This window comes from Manacus vitellinus, unplaced genomic scaffold (genome assembly GCF_001715985.3).
Source record: "Manacus vitellinus isolate BGI_N305 unplaced genomic scaffold, ASM171598v3 scaffold_0_pilon, whole genome shotgun sequence".
Classification (NCBI taxonomy): Eukaryota; Metazoa; Chordata; class Aves; order Passeriformes; family Pipridae; genus Manacus; species Manacus vitellinus.
This window is the reverse complement of record NW_021938789.1, coordinates 40641393-40660078: the sequence shown is the minus strand read 5'-3', so window position 1 is coordinate 40660078 and position 18686 is coordinate 40641393. Positions and strand designations below refer to the sequence as shown.

The 18686-nt window shown below is 41.3% G+C and overlaps 1 protein-coding gene across 1 annotated transcript in view; it reads left to right on the top strand.

Moving 5' to 3' along the window:
• Window positions 1–3313: 3313 nt before the first annotated feature.
• LOC103766236 (transmembrane protease serine 11E) overlaps window positions 3314–18686 on the top strand; it is a 39022-nt gene continuing 23649 nt past the window's right edge. Inside the window, exons 1-3 of the mRNA XM_018082077.2 lie at window positions 3314–3501; window positions 11657–11778; window positions 12483–12601. Coding sequence (XP_017937566.1) covers window positions 3338–3501; window positions 11657–11778; window positions 12483–12601 — 405 coding nt within the window. The 5' untranslated portion in view covers window positions 3314–3337. The remainder of the gene's footprint in view (window positions 3502–11656; window positions 11779–12482; window positions 12602–18686) is intronic.

Sequence of the window (18686 nt, the reverse complement as noted above, 5' to 3'; positions counted from 1 at the left end):
GGGGGACTTCTACTGTCTAAGGGTGTTGCTGGTATTTTGGGCTGGCATCCCTGGCTGCAACTCAGACGGGTGTAGCAGTTTCTGTTACAAGGGCTGGAAAGAGGAACTATTTGGAAAGCAACCAGGACAGGATCCAGCATACTTCAGAGCTTGAGGCCATTTCTATAGCATCTGAGAGCCTCCATGTGTTCAGTATCTCAAAGCTGATGGGCACGTAATAAAATCTGACCCCAAGTGAGTTTTCAAGGCTCAGGATAAGGACTTGGCTTCTCTCCCAGCCCTTACGTTGGCTCTAGAGAATCATTCTATCCTTTTAGTGGATATTCTGGTTTTGTTTTTCTACTTATCAGTTATTAACTGCCATCAGTTATTAAGAGCCTTACCAGGCATTTCATGTAGTAAAGGAAAACATGCGATAATAAACTGGTGAACTTTTTCTGTCAAAACAGTAAAGTTGTGCAGCATTTCCACAGCTGAAGTTAAAAAGTATGAAGAAATGTAGCTCATTCAGACCTTCCCCTGAATTTTGAAGGCCAAATGCAAGACATATTTGTGTTTTTCAAGAGAGGGAGGCCTGAAGCCATAACTGAGCTGTCAAGGTGTGCTGATGGAAAAATGAGTGGACCAGGGAAGGATTTCATTGCAGTGTACCAGTTTCGTCTTATCAGATGCTCACAGAATCACAAAGTAATTTAGATTGGAAGGGATGTACAGAGGTCACCTTGTCAAAATCCCTGCTCAGAGCAGCTCTAATTATTTCAGGTTGTTTAAGGCCATGCTGTTTAACAGCACTTCTGTCAGTTCTGTAAAATATCACTGGCAAGAACAATCACTTCTCAGTGTAAAAGTAGCGACTGACTGTTGTCTTTGGTTTAAAATTTGTGGCCTGGGTTGAGTAACTGGCAGACAATTATGTAAAACATCTTTGCTTGTAAATTCCGAAGATGTTATTGCTACAGGACTGGCCAATGGTCTTTTCTAGAGGTATTCTTTGTCTTTACAGCCTGTGAGCCTGTGTAAGTATGCAAACATAAACCAAGGAAGTCTATTATTACCATTCTTAGGCAAGCAGTCTGTCTGACCGGCTGGGCTGACTTTGCAGGGTTAAACTGAGAGAATGGTCATTACATCTTTTTACACTTTCATTCACAAAATCCTGTGCACCCACATTCTCAGATTTCCACCCTACACTTTGACAGCTAGTTTCCGTCCTGCTTCCCTAGTATTAACCAAAAAGATTAGTAATTACCTAGCTTACTGAATAACACCCTAATACCACGCACTTTGCAACTTGATAATTTATTGTTAGGAAAATTATTCCTTAATTATTGTCTTTTCTTGGCCTGTCTGTACCATTGTTCCTGGGGGACATGTATGTGTAAATTGATTTTGCATTCTGATGCAAAACACTGACCCAGGCAAGTGTATTTCCTTGTTTCACACTGTTTGGCAGGACAGCTCATTTTACTGGTTAATTAATTTGAAAACAAAAGCAACCTACTTAAAGTTTTATTAGGCAGATTGCAAAAAATTCTTGATTGTAAGAAAATGGAATAATTTCTTTGTAATACCTTAGTTATTCATATTCTGGAGTAGTAACAGGAAGGTCTGTGCTAGTGTGATCTGAAAGTTACCAGAAGTTCATTCAGTTCATTCTGTTATCCAAGACCTTTCCTCTAGCACTTCTTCCTGAGACCCTTTGCAATTCTAATGAATGCTTTTCATTCTTGTTCAAGGCTCAAGATTTCAAATAACTCTTGTCTCAAAATCTAGATGTTTGGTAAAACCTACTTCTCCTGTATTTTTTGGGTGACCCAGGTGGTTAGAGTTGGCCATTGAACTTCTGCACACACCAGGAACAATTCTCCGCATCTCACAGGGTAAATGTTTCAAGGGCCATCTTTTTCCAGTGTTTCCCAGTGTAAAAAAGAAAAAAACTCCAAAGATTTCTAAGGTATTTTCTTGACTCCTGCATTGAAGTGGTTTGCAATCAATCTCCAACACTCCATTAAGTGCTGGAGTTCCTTTGGGGGGGTGTGTGTTTCTGGGTGGAGAAGGGAATCCTTTGTGCACAATCTTTTTTGAGTTTTACTAATTTTGAAAAAGAAAATAACAGGGCGGGGGGTAGGCCCAGGGAGAATATTAGTACTTGACAGGTACACGTGTATTCAGTCAGTAAAGCCCCAAATGAGGCAGGTAACTGCAACAATGCCCTTTCTACAGGGAGTGAGGAGAAGCCAAAAAATCCAATTGATTTCATCAAAGCAAAGCAAGAAATCAAGGTCAGAGAAATAGCAGATGCTCTGCAGCAGTGATCAACTTTTCTCATTGTCCTCAAAATGGTCTGCCCACGTGCTTATAAAATGGCATTGAAATGCCTGTGAATGGGCATCTTTGGGGAAAGATGGAAAAGGACTTGGTATGATCAGGTAAAATTTTCCTCTTGCCTTTTTTTTTTTTTTTTTTTTATTCCCTCCCTTTATATGAGCTTGTTTCTGGAAGATAGTAAGTGTTTCCATAAAAATGACTGAAACCTTGAGACTTCTTTGGAAAATCAAATGCTTCAAACTTTTGGGCACAAATGCAAATGCATCAAAACCCAGAAACCAGAGGTTTGGTTTCTGGTAATTTTACTTTCCGGTTTGGGATTTTAGATGCAAGTGCAGGTTTTCTCACTAGTGAATCTCTACTTTTTCCCTTTCCAGCTGGCTCTGAAGAAACACATTTGTGCTTGGAGAAGGGAATTCCAAGGAGATTGGTGGCCCTTTTCACAGAGTAAGCATTTTCCACAGGCGGGGTTATGCCAACCATTAAATGACTAACATGTAATTAGGAGGCTGGATACTTATAGTTGTCTTGTCCCTGATGCCAAGGGAGTCCAGAACAGCTGTGGATGAGTGAGCACCAAGGTAGATCAGGCTTGGCTGACCAAGCCATTTACATCCATATTTGTTTTTGTGTTGGCTATCTCAGAAGAGAAGTGACTTAGCGTTGCGGTCAGTGTGGTGCCTCTCCCCTGTGGGTTTTACAGCGAGTGTATGGTAGAAGGTGCTGCTGCTCAGGAGACAGAAAGTTGGACAGAAAGGGAGTGCTGGAAAAGGGAGATCTCACGCACTTCCTGTTCCACTGTAGTGAAGAACAAGTCTTCTTGCTTGGGCCGGTTTATCTGCTCACTCCATCTCTGCCTGCCTGGGGAGCTCTTTGATGCAGAGCTGATCTGAAGGTTGCAGTCTCCTTATCAACTCCATGCTTACCTCTGTTTGTTTTTATTCTGAAGTTCGTTCCCTCATTTTGCAATAACCCACAGGGTGCTGGGTGTTGCGCCAGCTGTGCCTCAATGAAGGATCTTCATTCAACACCTTTCCCTCCCCGTCACACCAGTCAATGCGACTCCTGCATTTTCCAGCACCATTCGCTGCGCAGACCAGACTTTAGCAAAGTCTTCGTTGGCGGTCAGAAAGGCTACCAGACCTACCGGGACCTACCATGGGACCTTCAAAAGTAGGTGGCATGTTTTAGCTCAGCTAGTCTAACTTGAAGGTGTAATGGTGGTAAAGGATACTGTCTATGGGAAAGCTTTAGGATAGATATACAGAAGAGAAATCTGTTTGTTCTCTTGCCTGATTTTGGAGCTCATTGCTCTGTCGCTGCCTCTGTCTTCCTCTTAGACCTAGGATACATCAGGGATCTGTCTGAAATGTTCAGCCTGAAAAGGGGCATTAGAGGGAAAGCTAAACAGTAAACTGCAGGCTGAATGGGAGGTTTTGGAGATTGTGGACTGGATGAAAAGAGTAACATGTGGCTGGAGTGAGAAATGCCAAGGGAAATCCTTCTCTACCATGGCCAGGAGCACAACCATTTGCCGTCCATTTAGAAAGATGATGTGATGGCTCAGGTTGACATTCACCTTTCCTCCCTGTGACCATCTCATCCTGCCTCCAGCAGGCTTTTATTGCAGCAGTGCAGAATCCAGGAAACTCTTTTGTGTCAAAATCAAATGCAGTAACATGATTTTTGGAAACTATGGGTTTTGATCAGGTCTAGTTGCAATAACATTTCCACCAAATCCTGCAAAAAATCCCAGTCAATTCTGTGATGGCAGCACAACCACATGAGGGGAACACTATAGGGGTTCATCATTCTGGTTTTGGCCCTTGTATTTTATAAGGAAGAATCCATATTTCTCAGGAGTAATGAATTACGAGGTGTTCTGTTTCTGAAAGTATTTTGTGCAGTCAGAGATGCTGGACACCCTTAGTTTTGTTTTACTGTAAAAATAATTAAGGCAGTGCTGAAAAGTTCAGAGTATTTTTACAAAAATAAGTCTTCCAGCTGCAACACTCTACTATGCTCTGTTGGGTCAGAGTAGAGATTGTGTCACAAGTGTACAGCAAATGTCTTGGAATTTATTTCTGTTCAACACACTGGGTTCTGGATTCACATGGCAATGGGGGATACTCAGTCTCCCACGAGTTTTTTTCTTGTTGTTGCCTCAGAAGGTGATGAAGCTTAGAAGTTTGATCTCAGAAACAAAATCCCAAAGAATCTGAAATATTTTTTTAACATCCTAATTATTTGGCTGGATGGCTGAATTTTTGTGTGGATTGTTAAAAATTAAAATATTACTCTCCTCTCTGGCATTGCTTTGGGCAAATGGCTGCAGGTGATTGCAAGGTACTACTTATTTTTCCATCCTCAGTATTTTTAAAAATTGGATTTTCTAAATAATTTCTGGGCATGCTGAAATAGAAACATTGTTTCTGGATGGACAAAAATTATTATTGATGCATACTTCGGTGTTTTTTCTCATTTTGTGGGAACAATATAATTTTAGTCAATACAATGTCGTCTTTGCCAAGAGAAGATGGATTTCAGCTTTTTGTTCTGTGTTCCCTAGTGGTACCCTGCTCAAAACCCCAAGATCCCCTGCCCTGTTTAATATCCACAAATTAAAAGTTATGCCACTCTTACTGCCAGGTGAGGAAGAAATCCCCATCAGTTGTGAATACCAGTTTGTGTGTGTTAAATAAAGAGGGAAAACTAAGTGAGAGTTCTCTACCTAACAGAACTGAAAAGCCATGTTGTTTTCTAGTTAGAGGTAAACCTAGTTGCCAGGTCTTGTTGATGTATACAGTGGTGTAAATAATTTTAATAACAGAGTGCTAGAGGGTAGTTAAACGACATCTGAATACAGTTTCTTTACCTCCTACTTAGGAAAGAATTTAATTGTTTAAATGGTTGTTTAAATTATTATAAAATCTAAAGTACATTAATGAAAAATCTGTGTTGGATAGTTAAATATTTTCATGTTTGGGAAGGGGTGGAAACTGCCTGGTCTTAATCAAAGCCCCTTTGTAATCTGTTAGATGCCCAGAGTTCTTTGCTGTGCAGGGATGTGGATCTGAGTGTGGAGCTGTAAGCTTTGCTGTTTGAGCTCATCGTCCTCTGCCTTAGTCCCATATAAGAGTGGTGTTTCAGTATTAGGTTTATCCAGTTCCAAGATGCCTCTTTTCAGAACATTTCAAGCTCAGTTGGAATGTGTGCTCCCTAAAATCCTTCAGGAAGCAAAGCTGCTAAGGAAAACTAGGCGGAGTAGACAGCCTTGCTGGTCTTGTCCCTCTGTTGTGCTGTGTCCTGCAGTCTGGAACGCAAGTGCAATGTCCTATCTGTAACTTCCTTGTGAAGATCTTGTGCCCTGACAGGGTGAGGTACAGAGTAGCTGGTGTTGTATATGGTAGTCTAAAAGTGAATATGCATGTGGAAATGCAGTGCCACTCACACCAATTTGTCATGCAGTAGGTGAGCAATATGAATGCAAATTACAGACTGTTGAGGTGTAGCAGGAAATAGATACCAGCCCTGGTGCAAGAACACTCATATGCCATTGGCATTAATGGGAGTTAACTTTGATTATTGTAGGAGGCAGATGTGGTTCCTGCCTGGTGCCAAACAAGAACTTATTCTGTCAGTTTGTCCCAGAGTACATCCTGAGTTTAGAAAACCCTAGGGAAATACTTTTGATTCCGGTACACTCTACACCTGATTTGACTCATAGAGAATTGCTTCCATTTGTGTTTTGTTGCCATATGTGCTCAGTTTCTGGCCATTTTAGACAGGAAAACTAGAATGAGACAAGATCTTCTCCTGAGCCTTAAAATCTAGTCATGTTCATTCACTGAGCAAGCCTCAGTGTAAGATGCCCTTTTCTGGCACCTGCTATTCCTCTTAGATGATGTTTCAGAAGTGTTTCATTTATTGATTTTTTTCACAGGCGGTTTTATGATTGAGCATTTTGGGTCAGCATAAGATTTTAAAATCAAGGCATTCTGCTTCCACCACATACTCCTTCCGTGTTTGTGTTTCTGATTACATACAGATCTCCATTTTAAATGGAGCCAAACTAACACAAAGCTTGGGATGGCTTAGTTTGACATGCTTCTGATATAAGACAATCTGAAAGCTTCATGTGGTCTGTGGACAAACTTGGTAATGACAGGGGGACAGATTTTACACAGAACTGAACATGGAAATTTTCCAATTTCTCTACTGCTGGACAATTTCCTGGGGTTTCAGTATCAGCTGAACCACTTGTCTAAGGATCTTTCTCTAATTTCAGCAGCATTTTTCTCATGAAGAAATTTGTGGAAATATGTTGCTAGATTACAGCATCTCACTGTTTATCTACCCAGCCTAGTTATTGTTTATTGTATATCCTGGTTTAACCCCAACCAGAAATTAAGTAACATGCAGCCACTCACACACACCCCCCACCAGCCCCAGTGGGATGGGAAGGAGATTCAGGGAAAAACCAGTACTGAGCATGATGCTCTATGGTATCATGGTCAACTGTCCTGGCCATGCTCCCTCTCAGTTCCTTTTGCCCCTGCTCACTGCCAGAGCGTGGGAAACTGAAAAGTCCTTGACTTACAATAAGCACTGCTGAGCAACAACTAAATCATCAGTGTGTTATCAACATTATTCTCACATTAAACCTAAAACACAGCACTGCACCAGGTACCATGAAGAAAATTAGCTGTATCCCAGTTGAAATTAGGACATAAAGTATAAAATACAGGAAAATGTATTATTGTCCAGAAATACAAGCTTCTAAACCACAGGGGAAGTTGGATACTTTGGGTCATATTCTGAGTAGACATAAGCTGTCACAGACTGCGATGATCACAGAAGGGCTGGTCTGTTGTATCAGACTTGCAGAGCTCCTTCGTAGTGATGTTCAGTATAGTTTTCATATACCAGTAAACATATTTAAGTAAACAAATTAAAACACATTAGTATCCTATTATTTGTGTATTTGTATATTACAATTATTACTAAGGCTGATAGTGGTTTTTATAAATGTTTTTTTCCTCCAAACACCTTAAGAGAGAGGTGCTACACGTATTCTAAAACAGTGGAGAAAATTTGTCAATCTAAGTATGCCTCTCTTATACGACTAAAAACAAAGGACATATAATAGCCCACAAGAGATCATCTCTAGGTGACTGTTTTGGGCTTGGCTTTTCAGCTGTCTGTCCTGTCAGCACCTTTCTTGAGCAGACACTGTCAGTGAGTGTATGCCAAAGCAGAGCCTGTGCTGTCTTTCCTGGTTCATGCTGACTTAGCTAGACATGGTCTCTGATATGAAGCTCACTGCAGGTAATGGAGGGTTCCACAGGTGTCCAAGTGTGCTTTCAGCCCCAGTGAGGAAGATTTTGAGGTTTTTCCTCTGAAGCAGACATTTTGACTCATAGAAGGCAGTTGTAATTCTGCTTCTTTGCAAGAAGTGAATATAAATTCCAATAGGTAAAAGACGCTAACTTCTTTTGTAAACAAACAGTTTCAGGCTGGAGTGAGGCAAGTGCACACATGATTTATTTAATGAAGTGTTTATTATTTGTTTACTGAATGGTACTCTTAATTTTTAATTTTTCTTTGACACTGATTTTTTCTCCTGATACTCCTCTGTTACAAAACGTTGACAGACATTATCAACTGTGTCCTTCTTATGTCTGTCTTGTAAAATGCATAACAGGAGGGATCTCTCTGGCTCTGTGTTTGTTGGTGTGAGCTCCTTGTTGAGGATAATGTTCCTGGAGGTCTTCTCTGTGTGTGATGGGAAGGAACACAAGTACGGAATGCAGGGCTCCAGATTACCTACTACTGTTCAGGAAAGGTCTCAGCGGGTATTTCTAGGAAAATGAGTCAGTTGGAAAATCAAGGCAGTGTTTGGAATTATTAGAAAACAAAGAGAGGAGAAACAAGTAAAATTGTCATGGCAATGTGAGCAATTTTATATCATTTTTTGTTGTTTCTCTCTGTCAGCAAATATTTTGCTCCTCTTCCTCATAGGACAAATCTTAGTCTGGGACTTGGCAGTCTTCTGCCAAGAGATGAAACCCAGTCTGTGATTGCAATGTGTTTAAGATTACTGCATGGGCATGGTTGTCTGGGAAAGAGCAGAGTTTCTGGGGAAGAGGGAAGGACCACTTAAGCTGCAGACAGAAAAGCCCTGTCAGAAAGCCCTCTGAAGTCAGTGGAAAGCTTTCAGCTTCAGGTATTTGGTTCAGGCTTAAAATTTTCATTTCCATTTCTGCTCTGGAGGACTTCAGTGATCTCCCCAAATGGTGTGTTTTTAATCCTACTGTGCATTTCTAGGCTACGCTCCCTGTTCCCTCTCTTGGAGGCAGACAGTTCCAAAGGAGTTAAAAAGGACTGTTAGACTCTTGATCTGAGAAAATAAATTCCCACTGTTGAACTTTATCAGCTCTCTGCAGAGTATTCAAGCCCTGACACGTCATCACATGGATTGAAGCTGTTTCAGTTCTGGCATGGTTGCTTCTCTTGTGTGTATTGAACCCCTGTAAGTACTGTTCAGTTTTACTCAGTGGGACATGTTGTCAGATACAATAATTAATATTTGAGGAATGAACCTCAGGAGATACAGTAAAGCAGCAATAAAGCTCAAAGTTAATGGGAATGGAAAAGTATCAGTTCAATGATCTTTACGGGTTTGTCTCACGGATATTTTTGAAAACCTGGATTTGAAATCCTCCTGGTCTGCAGAATGTCTATTCAAATGGGGAAGCATCCAGATGGTACAGCCTAATCAAGGATATTTTGCTCAAAAATACCTTTTGTTTCTAAAACCAATTTTTTTTTTCAAAAGAAATTAGGAGCGGAGAATAAAATTTAACAGGTGTTTCATGCTTATGTGTAAAAGGAAGGGAGAAAGTTTATTCAGACAAAACAAAAAGAAAAAAGACATCCAAGTTCCCAACAGTAATGCCCCCTCTCCATTAAGTGACTTTCTAAGATGTATTTATCAAACAGCTTCTTGTTTGAGGAAATTCAGTTTAGAAGCTGGTGCTGAGACCCCTTTGCACCTCTTTGAAATGATGCTCTCAAACAGGTTTCATGAATTAAGTGAAAGTCACATGTGTGAGTAAAATTACACACGTGAGTAACCATTATGGACTGGGGTTTGTCTTTGACAAATGATAACACAGAACTTGAAAGAAGAAATAAAGAAGAAGAGTTATAAAAAAATGTTACAGTATGTAAAAAAAAATGCTGAAAAGGTTTCAAATTTATAGTGCTCTATTTAACTGTGTCCCAGTCATGTTACTTTGGTCTGAAACCGCTGTTTTGCTGATATGATAGGCAGTAATTTCTTCAGGCTCACCTAGTGCGGTGTAGAGGTGGCATTCAGCCTTTCAAATGGGCTTCTCCAACCCAACATTTTGGTTTGGGGCTATGCCAGGATCATTATAGCTGAAAGACCTTCTGAATGTTTTCCTTCTGTGCAGCTTAATCAAGACAACTACCTTTTAAATGACAGTATCTACAAGAATACAAGAGTAGGTTATCTTAAGTTAAATGCAATTTTTTTGGTTGTTTTGTTGGCTTTTCCTGTAACTTTGTCTCACTTCAAACATAATAGACACATTTGCAAAGCATATAAGCCATGCAAAAGACTACTAGCTGTAGTGGTGGGGAAAAAAACCCAACAAACTGTAAAACAACAAATGCACATGAAAAATTAAAGTTGAATTCACCACTGACTTTATGGTTTCACCTAAAAGCTACTACTTAGAAATATTCTTATTAACAAGTCCTGACTACTTATACTTGCTTATTTTTAATTTCTCCAGTTAAAGTTCTAAGGCAACTTCCATACAGTAGTCTGAGAAATAATTTTGGAGCTCTTAACAAGACTATTTAATTTGCTTTTTTTTTTTTATGGATTCACAGATGCATTTTGAATCAAACTCGATGAGAGGTTACTAGGTGTTTTACAGGGTGGCAGGAGGGAAGGAAACACTAGATAGGAGAAGCAGGACAAGTCTCAACAGATCTGAGTGACAAATTATTATTCCCATTCTCATTCAATCAAATATCATGATATTTGGCCTAAGTCAGTTGTTTTCCAGGTCACAGTAATAAGGCTGTAATTGTAAGGCATTGCAATAGAATTAGAATGAAATATCAGGACCCACTTCGGTATTTATGTACCGTGCACACTGTGCTTGCTGTCTTTCTCCTGCACTGCAAACAATTGCAGTGATTGCTTGCAATTATTTCAACTTATTTTAATGCATTTAAACTTCTGGCTCATGAGATGTATGTTCTGGGAGTGAACTATGTATGTGGGAACTCACTGAGGTGTCTTGCAGCCTCAGAAGAGGATCCCTGCAGCCTGTTTTCCTATGGTAGGCTATATCTTAACCTGAAGGTGGGTATGTCTGCATGAGTGAGGTATCTGACTCTACAATTAAGAACTCTTTGCCAAAAATTGTTGCTTCCTCTTCTGTGTTTTTTGTAATAAAGTAGAAAAATGGCTTTAAAGATCCTCAGGTGTCTTTGAGTTTATAGACAAAGGCAGAATTTGCTGTAACCAACTTTTTTCAGGTAGTTTTTGTTTAACTATAGTACTGACTGTCCATTGACTTTCCTTGAGTTAATTTGGATTAGCACCTGTAATTAAGAGCACAGCAGAGAGAAGTATCTGGTGAGGTTTCCTACCTGTGTCTGCTCACATGTCCTTGCCCTTCCCTGTCATTCTATCACTTCAGCAAATACTGCTTGAAGCAGTGTTTTCTTCTTGCTTTTAGATTCAATCTAAGCAAAACAGGAAGCAAAGGTTGGCCCTCTGAAATCTCTTTCTCTTTTTTGTCCATCTCTGCTTTGAAGGCTGAAATGGGTTGAGCAGCTTGAATAATGTATAGATATGTACTTAACAAATCAGAGGGTGCTTTTTACCAATTGCTGTATGAAAGTTCACCTAGCTGAAGATTAAGTTTTATTCTTGCAGATATATAGTCGGGAGTCACATAAGAATCTTAGCGGGGCTCCTATTTAATTTGGCCCTAATAATAAAAAAACCAAACCCTCAAACCTGTCTGTGTTCTTTGACTTCTAGCACATCCCAACATCTATTTCAAAATAGTCTTGAGTCACGGTTTCATTTTCCAGGGTGTTGAAGGGTGAGAAGTCAATTAATATTGCTAGGAAGAATCATGTGGACTCATCAAGGGAGAAAACTTTACCTTCTTTTTTCTTTTTTTTTTTTTTTTTTGGGGGGGGGGAGGGGGTGTGTTGTTAAATAGAAAAGAATATTTTACTAATTTCTCCCTTTGTTTTTCCTAATTTTCCCCAGAATTCATCAGTCAGCTATTAAAATAAGACATCTTGAGCCCCGGAAAATTGCTCTAATTGTTATTGGAACAGCAGTGGCAGCAGCTATCACCATTGGTCTCCTAGTTTATTTTCTGGCATATGGTAAGTTTTACATAATATATCACTGTTCCTATGCTTAGTGCATTTCCTTTGTGCCTGTTGTGCTGGGAGTTTTCACCAGTCTGTCTAAAGCTCACTTGGGGAAAAAACACTGATTTCTCCAGACCTCTCTTTCCTTCCTCATTTAGCATCTTTGCAGATCTCTTAGGAACATTTCCTGCTGAGCAGGGTGGTTTAGGGCTGTGGTTTATGTTGGCTTTCACTTGCTTTCACTTGTTTCACATTTTTTTCATGATCTACTTCTGTGATTAAGTCAACACATAAGTCTTCTGGTCTCCCTTACATGAGTGACAAACAGAGCCTTCTGCATGTCTGTCTGTGGTGTTTTGCTATTCCCTGTTCCCGATCACTTGCAACTGCCTGCCAGGGCTTGGTGTTGAGTTGGCAGGCCAGGAAGAAAGGTAACTGAGCAGGAAGATGAAGCTTGTGATCCCGTGTGAGCCCCGAAGTGCTGTTGGTTGGCCACAAGTGTAACTGTTGGGGAAACTGGGCTTTGATCACCTAACTCAACTGAGTGCTTGCTACTGGGCTCCTAGCTTTTGGAAGCTGTATTTGAATGGGTTGGATATACATGAAGGCTCATCCACTTCCTAGATATCTGGATATCAGTCAGCCCCAGGTGTTTTTCTAAAGTTCATTCATCTTGGTGCTTCGAGTACTGCCTATTCCTCTTCTTTCCCTTACAGATCAGAAGCTGTTCTATTACAGTGCCAATGTAAAACTCACCAACATCCGGTACAATAATGAATTTTCCAGGCAGTCCTCAGGAAGGTTTAGAGACCTGAGCGAGAGGGTTGAGAGACTGGTAAGTTTGGACCGTTGTGCCTTTCCATGAAGAAGTGTATGATAGTACAACAGTCATTAATGTGAACAGCACATTCTTGACCACAGGTGTCTGGTGTACCCTCTGCCCCCACAGTGAGCAGAATGGATAGCATGAGAGTTGTGATCACACCTGGTAGACCAGGCACTTCTCCCTCTGTGTGTTCTAGTGTGTCACCTCTCTCTATCCCTGCAGTGGTGAAGTAGATATTGACAATAATGTCGTCTTCCTCCTATTTCACTGATCAGTTGTGTATGTTCTCTTTTGCTGCCCTGAGCCTGGCTTTGTGATTTATGTCCCATTGTCTCTAAGGACAGCATTCTTTTACACCCTCTCCTTTACAGGGTGGGGAACTATACCTGTTGGGCTGTGACTGTATGTTGAGAAAACAACACACAAGCCCTTTTCCTGCGCCTTTGGTATGTTTTGTTGGGAAACCCTCCCACAAATAGCAGAGGCTGCTGAGTGGCTCTCAGTCATAGAGTAGCTATGGAAATAAATAGACACATTGCAATTTCCTTTCTTGTTTTCTCTTTGAGACACTACCCCACAAATGCTAATTACAGAGTTCATCTCTATACAACAATAAGCACGTGATTGTGCTTGTATCTTTTTGTGTTTCACTCATCAGAATCCGATGCATATCTCTTACCTCCCATTTGGCAACCACGCACAGGTGGCCAGTTCATAGGACAATTGATGCTTTGCTCCCCACTATCATTTAATTTAGGGCCATATCACTTGTCCACAACAAACTGTGAGCTGCGGTGTTCATTGCTCTGCAAAAGTAGGGTGCTGTGTAGGGATCTGGCAGTGCTAGCATCTCTTCACAGATCCACTGTTGAGGGCCTCAGAGATCTTAGTTATCCTCTTATCTGTGTGCATTTGTTTTCTTTCTGCCCTCTTTGTCCACTGGGGACCATACCATATTTCCCAAGATGAGCTTCTGTTGCATATCTGCATGTATAGAGTCTTACACAAGCTGTGTTCACCCAGGTGCTACTGCTTTACAACTATTACCTAATAATTGCAGGTTTTTAACCTTGTGATATAGGACCTTGGAGAGGGAATGTTCCCCCTGACCAAGAAGACATTGTGTCTTGCTGAGGTGGAAGGAAAGCAAGGACTGGGAAGAAGTCTGAGGAATAATGCTTCATCGAGTACAGTGTATCCCTTTCTCCCATTCCATTCCCTCATCATTTTTTAAAACATGTGGCTACTTTGGCAAAGAAACACTTATTTTAGCTAAAAGGTTCTTTCAGACAGTCCCCAATGCAGTCAGATTTCCTCTGAACATGGCTATCAATTTAAATGCTTAAATGGAAGCCAATGCTTTAGAAACCCTGTCTCCTCTCTGGGTGTTAAGCAGTTCTGATGGTAGTAACAGTAAATACCAATGCTGGTTGAGCAGTGAGAACCATTATTTCAGAGCATGTTGATTGTACCTGATAAGTAACACCATAACAAACATACAAAGAACTGTGTTGCCTTTCCTTCGTTCCTGTGACTTTCTTAAGAGTTGTCTTTAATTCAACCATTAAATTCTACCTTCCTCTTTTAAATTTTATGAACTCTTCGCTCTAATTTTAGGTCAGCTTATATAAATGGTCCCTGGCATAATCTTTGACTTTTTGTGGTTTTAGCTCCAGATGTTCCATCTAACAAGGATTTGTGAGACTGACAATTGTCCATAAATTTACTCAAAGCAACTTTGTACAGTAAAGAAACAATATGTTGTAAGTCTGATTTTATAACAGAAAAACTCACCTTGTGGTGATTAAAATCAAAGCAATCTTTCCAGACACGCACATATCCTCTTGATTTCTTGTCTCAGAACATCTGCATTTTTATTTTGCAGATTTTCACACCATCTCTTTAATAGAGGAGGAGATAATTGAGTTCTTTATCACATTTTCTGATTTGTCTGGATTTACTGAAATCCTTTGCAGTCCTTCCCTGGCTAGTGTCAAGATATGGATGACCAAGCCTTCCCATTGTCATAGTATTAAGGATACCTTAAGCTCATGTTGTGAAACAGTGAGTCAATGAAGATAAATGCAATGTCTTTCTCAACACTTGGTGCAAAGTGAACAGAAGTGAATCATCTCTGATAATCAGAAGCATTCAAATTACCTGAGTTAGTGCAACTCCCTGACAAGTGCTGCCTTCTCTGATCCCTTCCCTGATGCAGCCTCCTTCATTTTTCTCCAGAACAACCCTGAAAGGAGCTCTTTTCAGAGTTGATGTTTCACCAGGAAAAATGTGTTTGCTTCCATAGGGAAGTCTACAATGCCTTCCTTGGGATTGGCAGGAAAGGTCTTGGTGTTTGCTTTGGTTTCCAGATTTGAATAGTAACACCCATTGTGTGAACAACATTCCTGACTCTTATCTCATTGAAGGTGGGAGGGAATGCAGCCAGATCATGCCAGAGAGCTGATGAAGCTGGTGCACCAGTCAACATCTCAGGGCTGACTGGAAAGTCTGGAAAATGTCTTCTGGGGTGGAGCTGGGGGGGACTGAGGAACAGATGATGAAAGGTCTTTGCTCCTTGAGTGGCTTCCTGCAAGTGGCTGTGAGAGTTCCCTTTGTTCTCTCCTGAAAAAGCAGACCTGACTGAATGCCACTGGGAAAGAGATATTCCAGCGCACCAGAGCCTCCTTGTTTTTCTAATTGGGCAAGTCCTTCTTCCCTTGCCAAGCTAAAGTGCACTGTGCCAGACTGTCCCCTCTTACACTGGATAAAAAAGGCACAGTCACAGCCTTATGATTCTTTTGCCAAGGAGCCGCTATTTTATTTGGGTTCACTTATTGTGTGGCTGATCTGCACAACTTTCACCCACTAGTTTTCTCCACCTCCTGCATCAGACTTTAATTTTTTTTCTTTTCCCACAAAATCTATTAATTCTTTTGGATTTTCCAAGAATGCCTTGGACACCCTAACTACTCTCTTGTGAAGAACATCCTGTGGGGAGATTTTCAAGCTTTACTTCTTCAGCCTCTCTGGCATGCTAAAGTCTGGAGAGAGTTGAGACAGCCAGATAGACCTGGGTGACTGGAATGATCCCAATTGCCTACTCTGGGCAGCTGCAGTAACTGCCCTATGTGCAGGAAGAAGGGTGAAGGGGCATTGTATCCACTGTGGAAAGTCATCTTTGATCCCAGGAGAAGATGTGCATTCAGGAGAGCTTGAAATGAGCCCATCTCAATGGGAATTGTCTCAGCTGAAGGCTGGCAAGTTTCTAGCTGTGAGAGAGAGGTGGATATCAAGCAGTCACAGCATGTGACCCCGTTAGTGCATTTCTGGTTGCTCAATAGAATCAGACACCAGGCTTTACCCTGCCCACCAGTGATTTGTAAATGCACTTGTTGGGTCTCTTTTGCCACTACAATAACTTTCTGATACTTTCTTCTGGAAGCTGTGAGCTTTCTCCTCTTCAATGACAGTCTATGCAACCCTTCTCCTTTCCCAGGCACCGAGTATTTCCCTATCTCCTTCTCTGCCCAGAACTATTCCCAGCCCTGATGTCAGGCTGCTTCTCCCTGCCTATTCTACGTGTCTCTGTCAAATCTTGTGTTAGACACTTTACCCTTCCCAGCTTTTGCGGTTATGCCCTGTCTGTTATCCCCTATTACTCCTGCTCCCATGTGATGGTAAGCCAGGCTGGAGCTGGGTGGGTGAATGTTCCTCAGGTATGAGTACAGCGTGGCTCCCTCCTTGGCTAGTTGGGTGGCTGGGGGAGAGGTGAGGTGTTTGTTTTCCCTCCTTGAGTGCCTTGAGCCATTAAATGGATGGGCATGGATTTCCCCTGTTGTCTCATAATCCACAAGGCACCTGGGCTATCCTTTCCTTCAGCCATCTGAAACCAACACAGAACTAACTGGCTGGATCTGGGTAGAGTGGCTGAGGATTATATTAAAATGATACCTGGATACTTCCCCTGGGAAAATACTGCCTATCCAAATATTTCTATTGAATTGATAGAAATTCATCAAGTAATTCATACCTCAGGACTCAGTATTGTGTGCCAGGATACTTCTTCTAGAAACAGACATCTTGTTTCACTGACATCAACTGACAAGAGAATCTTCTGTTCAGGGAAAGTTTTTAAGTTTTTAATGAATACAGCTCTTGAAGTTTGTCCTATCTGATAGAGCTGAATTAGTGTGGGTTTAATTCAGAAATAATGTCTCTACTGAGTATTGCAGAGACACTTGTGATACCACAGGAAAATACTGCAGAACAGTCCTGATGACTCTGTCTGTTCTCAGTCAGTTGAATGGCTCACTGCTGAGTCCCTGTACTGGGGAGGAGGAAGGCAGTTTTCTCCCTTGGCAGATGATGATTTTAGAGGTTACTAACACACTTCTCTCACTATAGATGAGGTGGAGAAGAAACAGAGGAGCAGGCAGGTGCCATGCACCTCCCTTCCCACACCTCTCTCCAGTTCTTTGTGCTGCAATGTGGATGAGGATCCCAAGAACTGCCAGGTGCAGCATTTGGTACTCAGTTCTCTGCAGCTCTGCACTGTCCCTACTGCTTTGTGGTTCAGAAAGAGGGCTTGTCAGCTGAATCCAATGCCTCTGTTTAGCTGCCCTCTGGCTACCACCTCAAAAGACACCAGTGGGGAGCAATGGGAGCTCACTTTGTCTTCTGCATCTTCAGTAGCGCAGATTCTCATCTGATTCAGCACAATTCAGCTATGACCAAGAAACAGTTTGCTAGCCCCTTGGCACTGATATCTCCTCTGTGTAGACAGGGAACTGAGTTGGAGAGACAATTGAAAGGCCAAATCCATAAAGCCACTTAGGCATCTGGGAAGAGATCTCCGGAGATAAAAACGAATTTTTCAAGTGCCTATGGGTAACCAGGAAAGGATCTGCTTAGTTTCTTTGGCACACTTGGATTTTATTTACTCTCATCACAGTACTTAAGTTGCTTTGTGTTTGTTCTCTCTGAACCCCCATATAGCCATCTATGCTTCCATGGAAAGCATAGCTTTAACACCTGATAACCTTGTGTGGTGGAAGAGTTAGCCTTCAACCGGATGCATTTAAAAGAAAGACTCTCTGCTTTATAACCAGGGATAAGCTTGCAGTCATCCCAATATCGGGAAATATCTTGTATCATGTGAGTTGTGAACAACTTACTGTCACATCTGCAGGGCTAGAGGGTCAGTCAAAGTCCTGACTAGTGTTTCCATCACAGTTGAACTCGAAGCCTAGCTGAAAACACCAACAAGAGTGGTGAGTGAGCAGATGAGACTGCTGTTTTATGGCACTTGGCCTTTTCAAGTCAGAGATGCCTCGAGTTTTTCTGGGGAGCAGAAGTGTGTGTGCATTTGGGAGAGAGAGAGAGAGGTGAAACACAAATTCCTTCAGAGCCAAGAGCTAGCTGCAAATCTGGCTGAAACCATGCATGAGGTGTGTTTGTCACACCTTGCACGTGGGTGTTAAGGTAAAGCTCAGAAGCCTGTTCCTTGCTATATCAGTGCCTTATGGTCCTTGGGCTGGAGTAGATCCCCAAGGCAGTATTTTTGAAACACTTCTAAAGTTTGCTCTGGGAGACCAGACTTTGAGGATTATTTTAGTGATGATAACTAAACATGCCCCAAGAAAGGGGAGTATGCTGAAGTTCAAGGGAGTCTAACATGACTCTCATTTTTACAGTAAATGGAAAAGTGTAACTATCTACAAGTATCATGTAACTTCATCTGCTGTGTGTGCTATTCCCCCTCAAAACACTTATTTTTCCCTCTCAGCCCCTGAAACAAAAGAAAATTTAATATAAATTGGACAGATCACAGAAATTATGGTATCTGCAGCAGCCAGGTCTTTCCAAGGACTTTTCTGTCTTGCGGCACCCAGACCAAGCTCAGTAAGAATGTCCCTGGTTGTAATAAATTTCAAAAGAAATTTGGCAGTGTTTGCAGATAAGGATCGCAAAATCTAAACCCTAAGCCCTTATTTAAACCCAAGCATTCTTAGACTCTGTATGTGCTCCCTCAAGTGCTTACTTAGTATTGATATGAGTTGTAAAGAACTGCACTTTTATTGAAAGGTTATCTTGT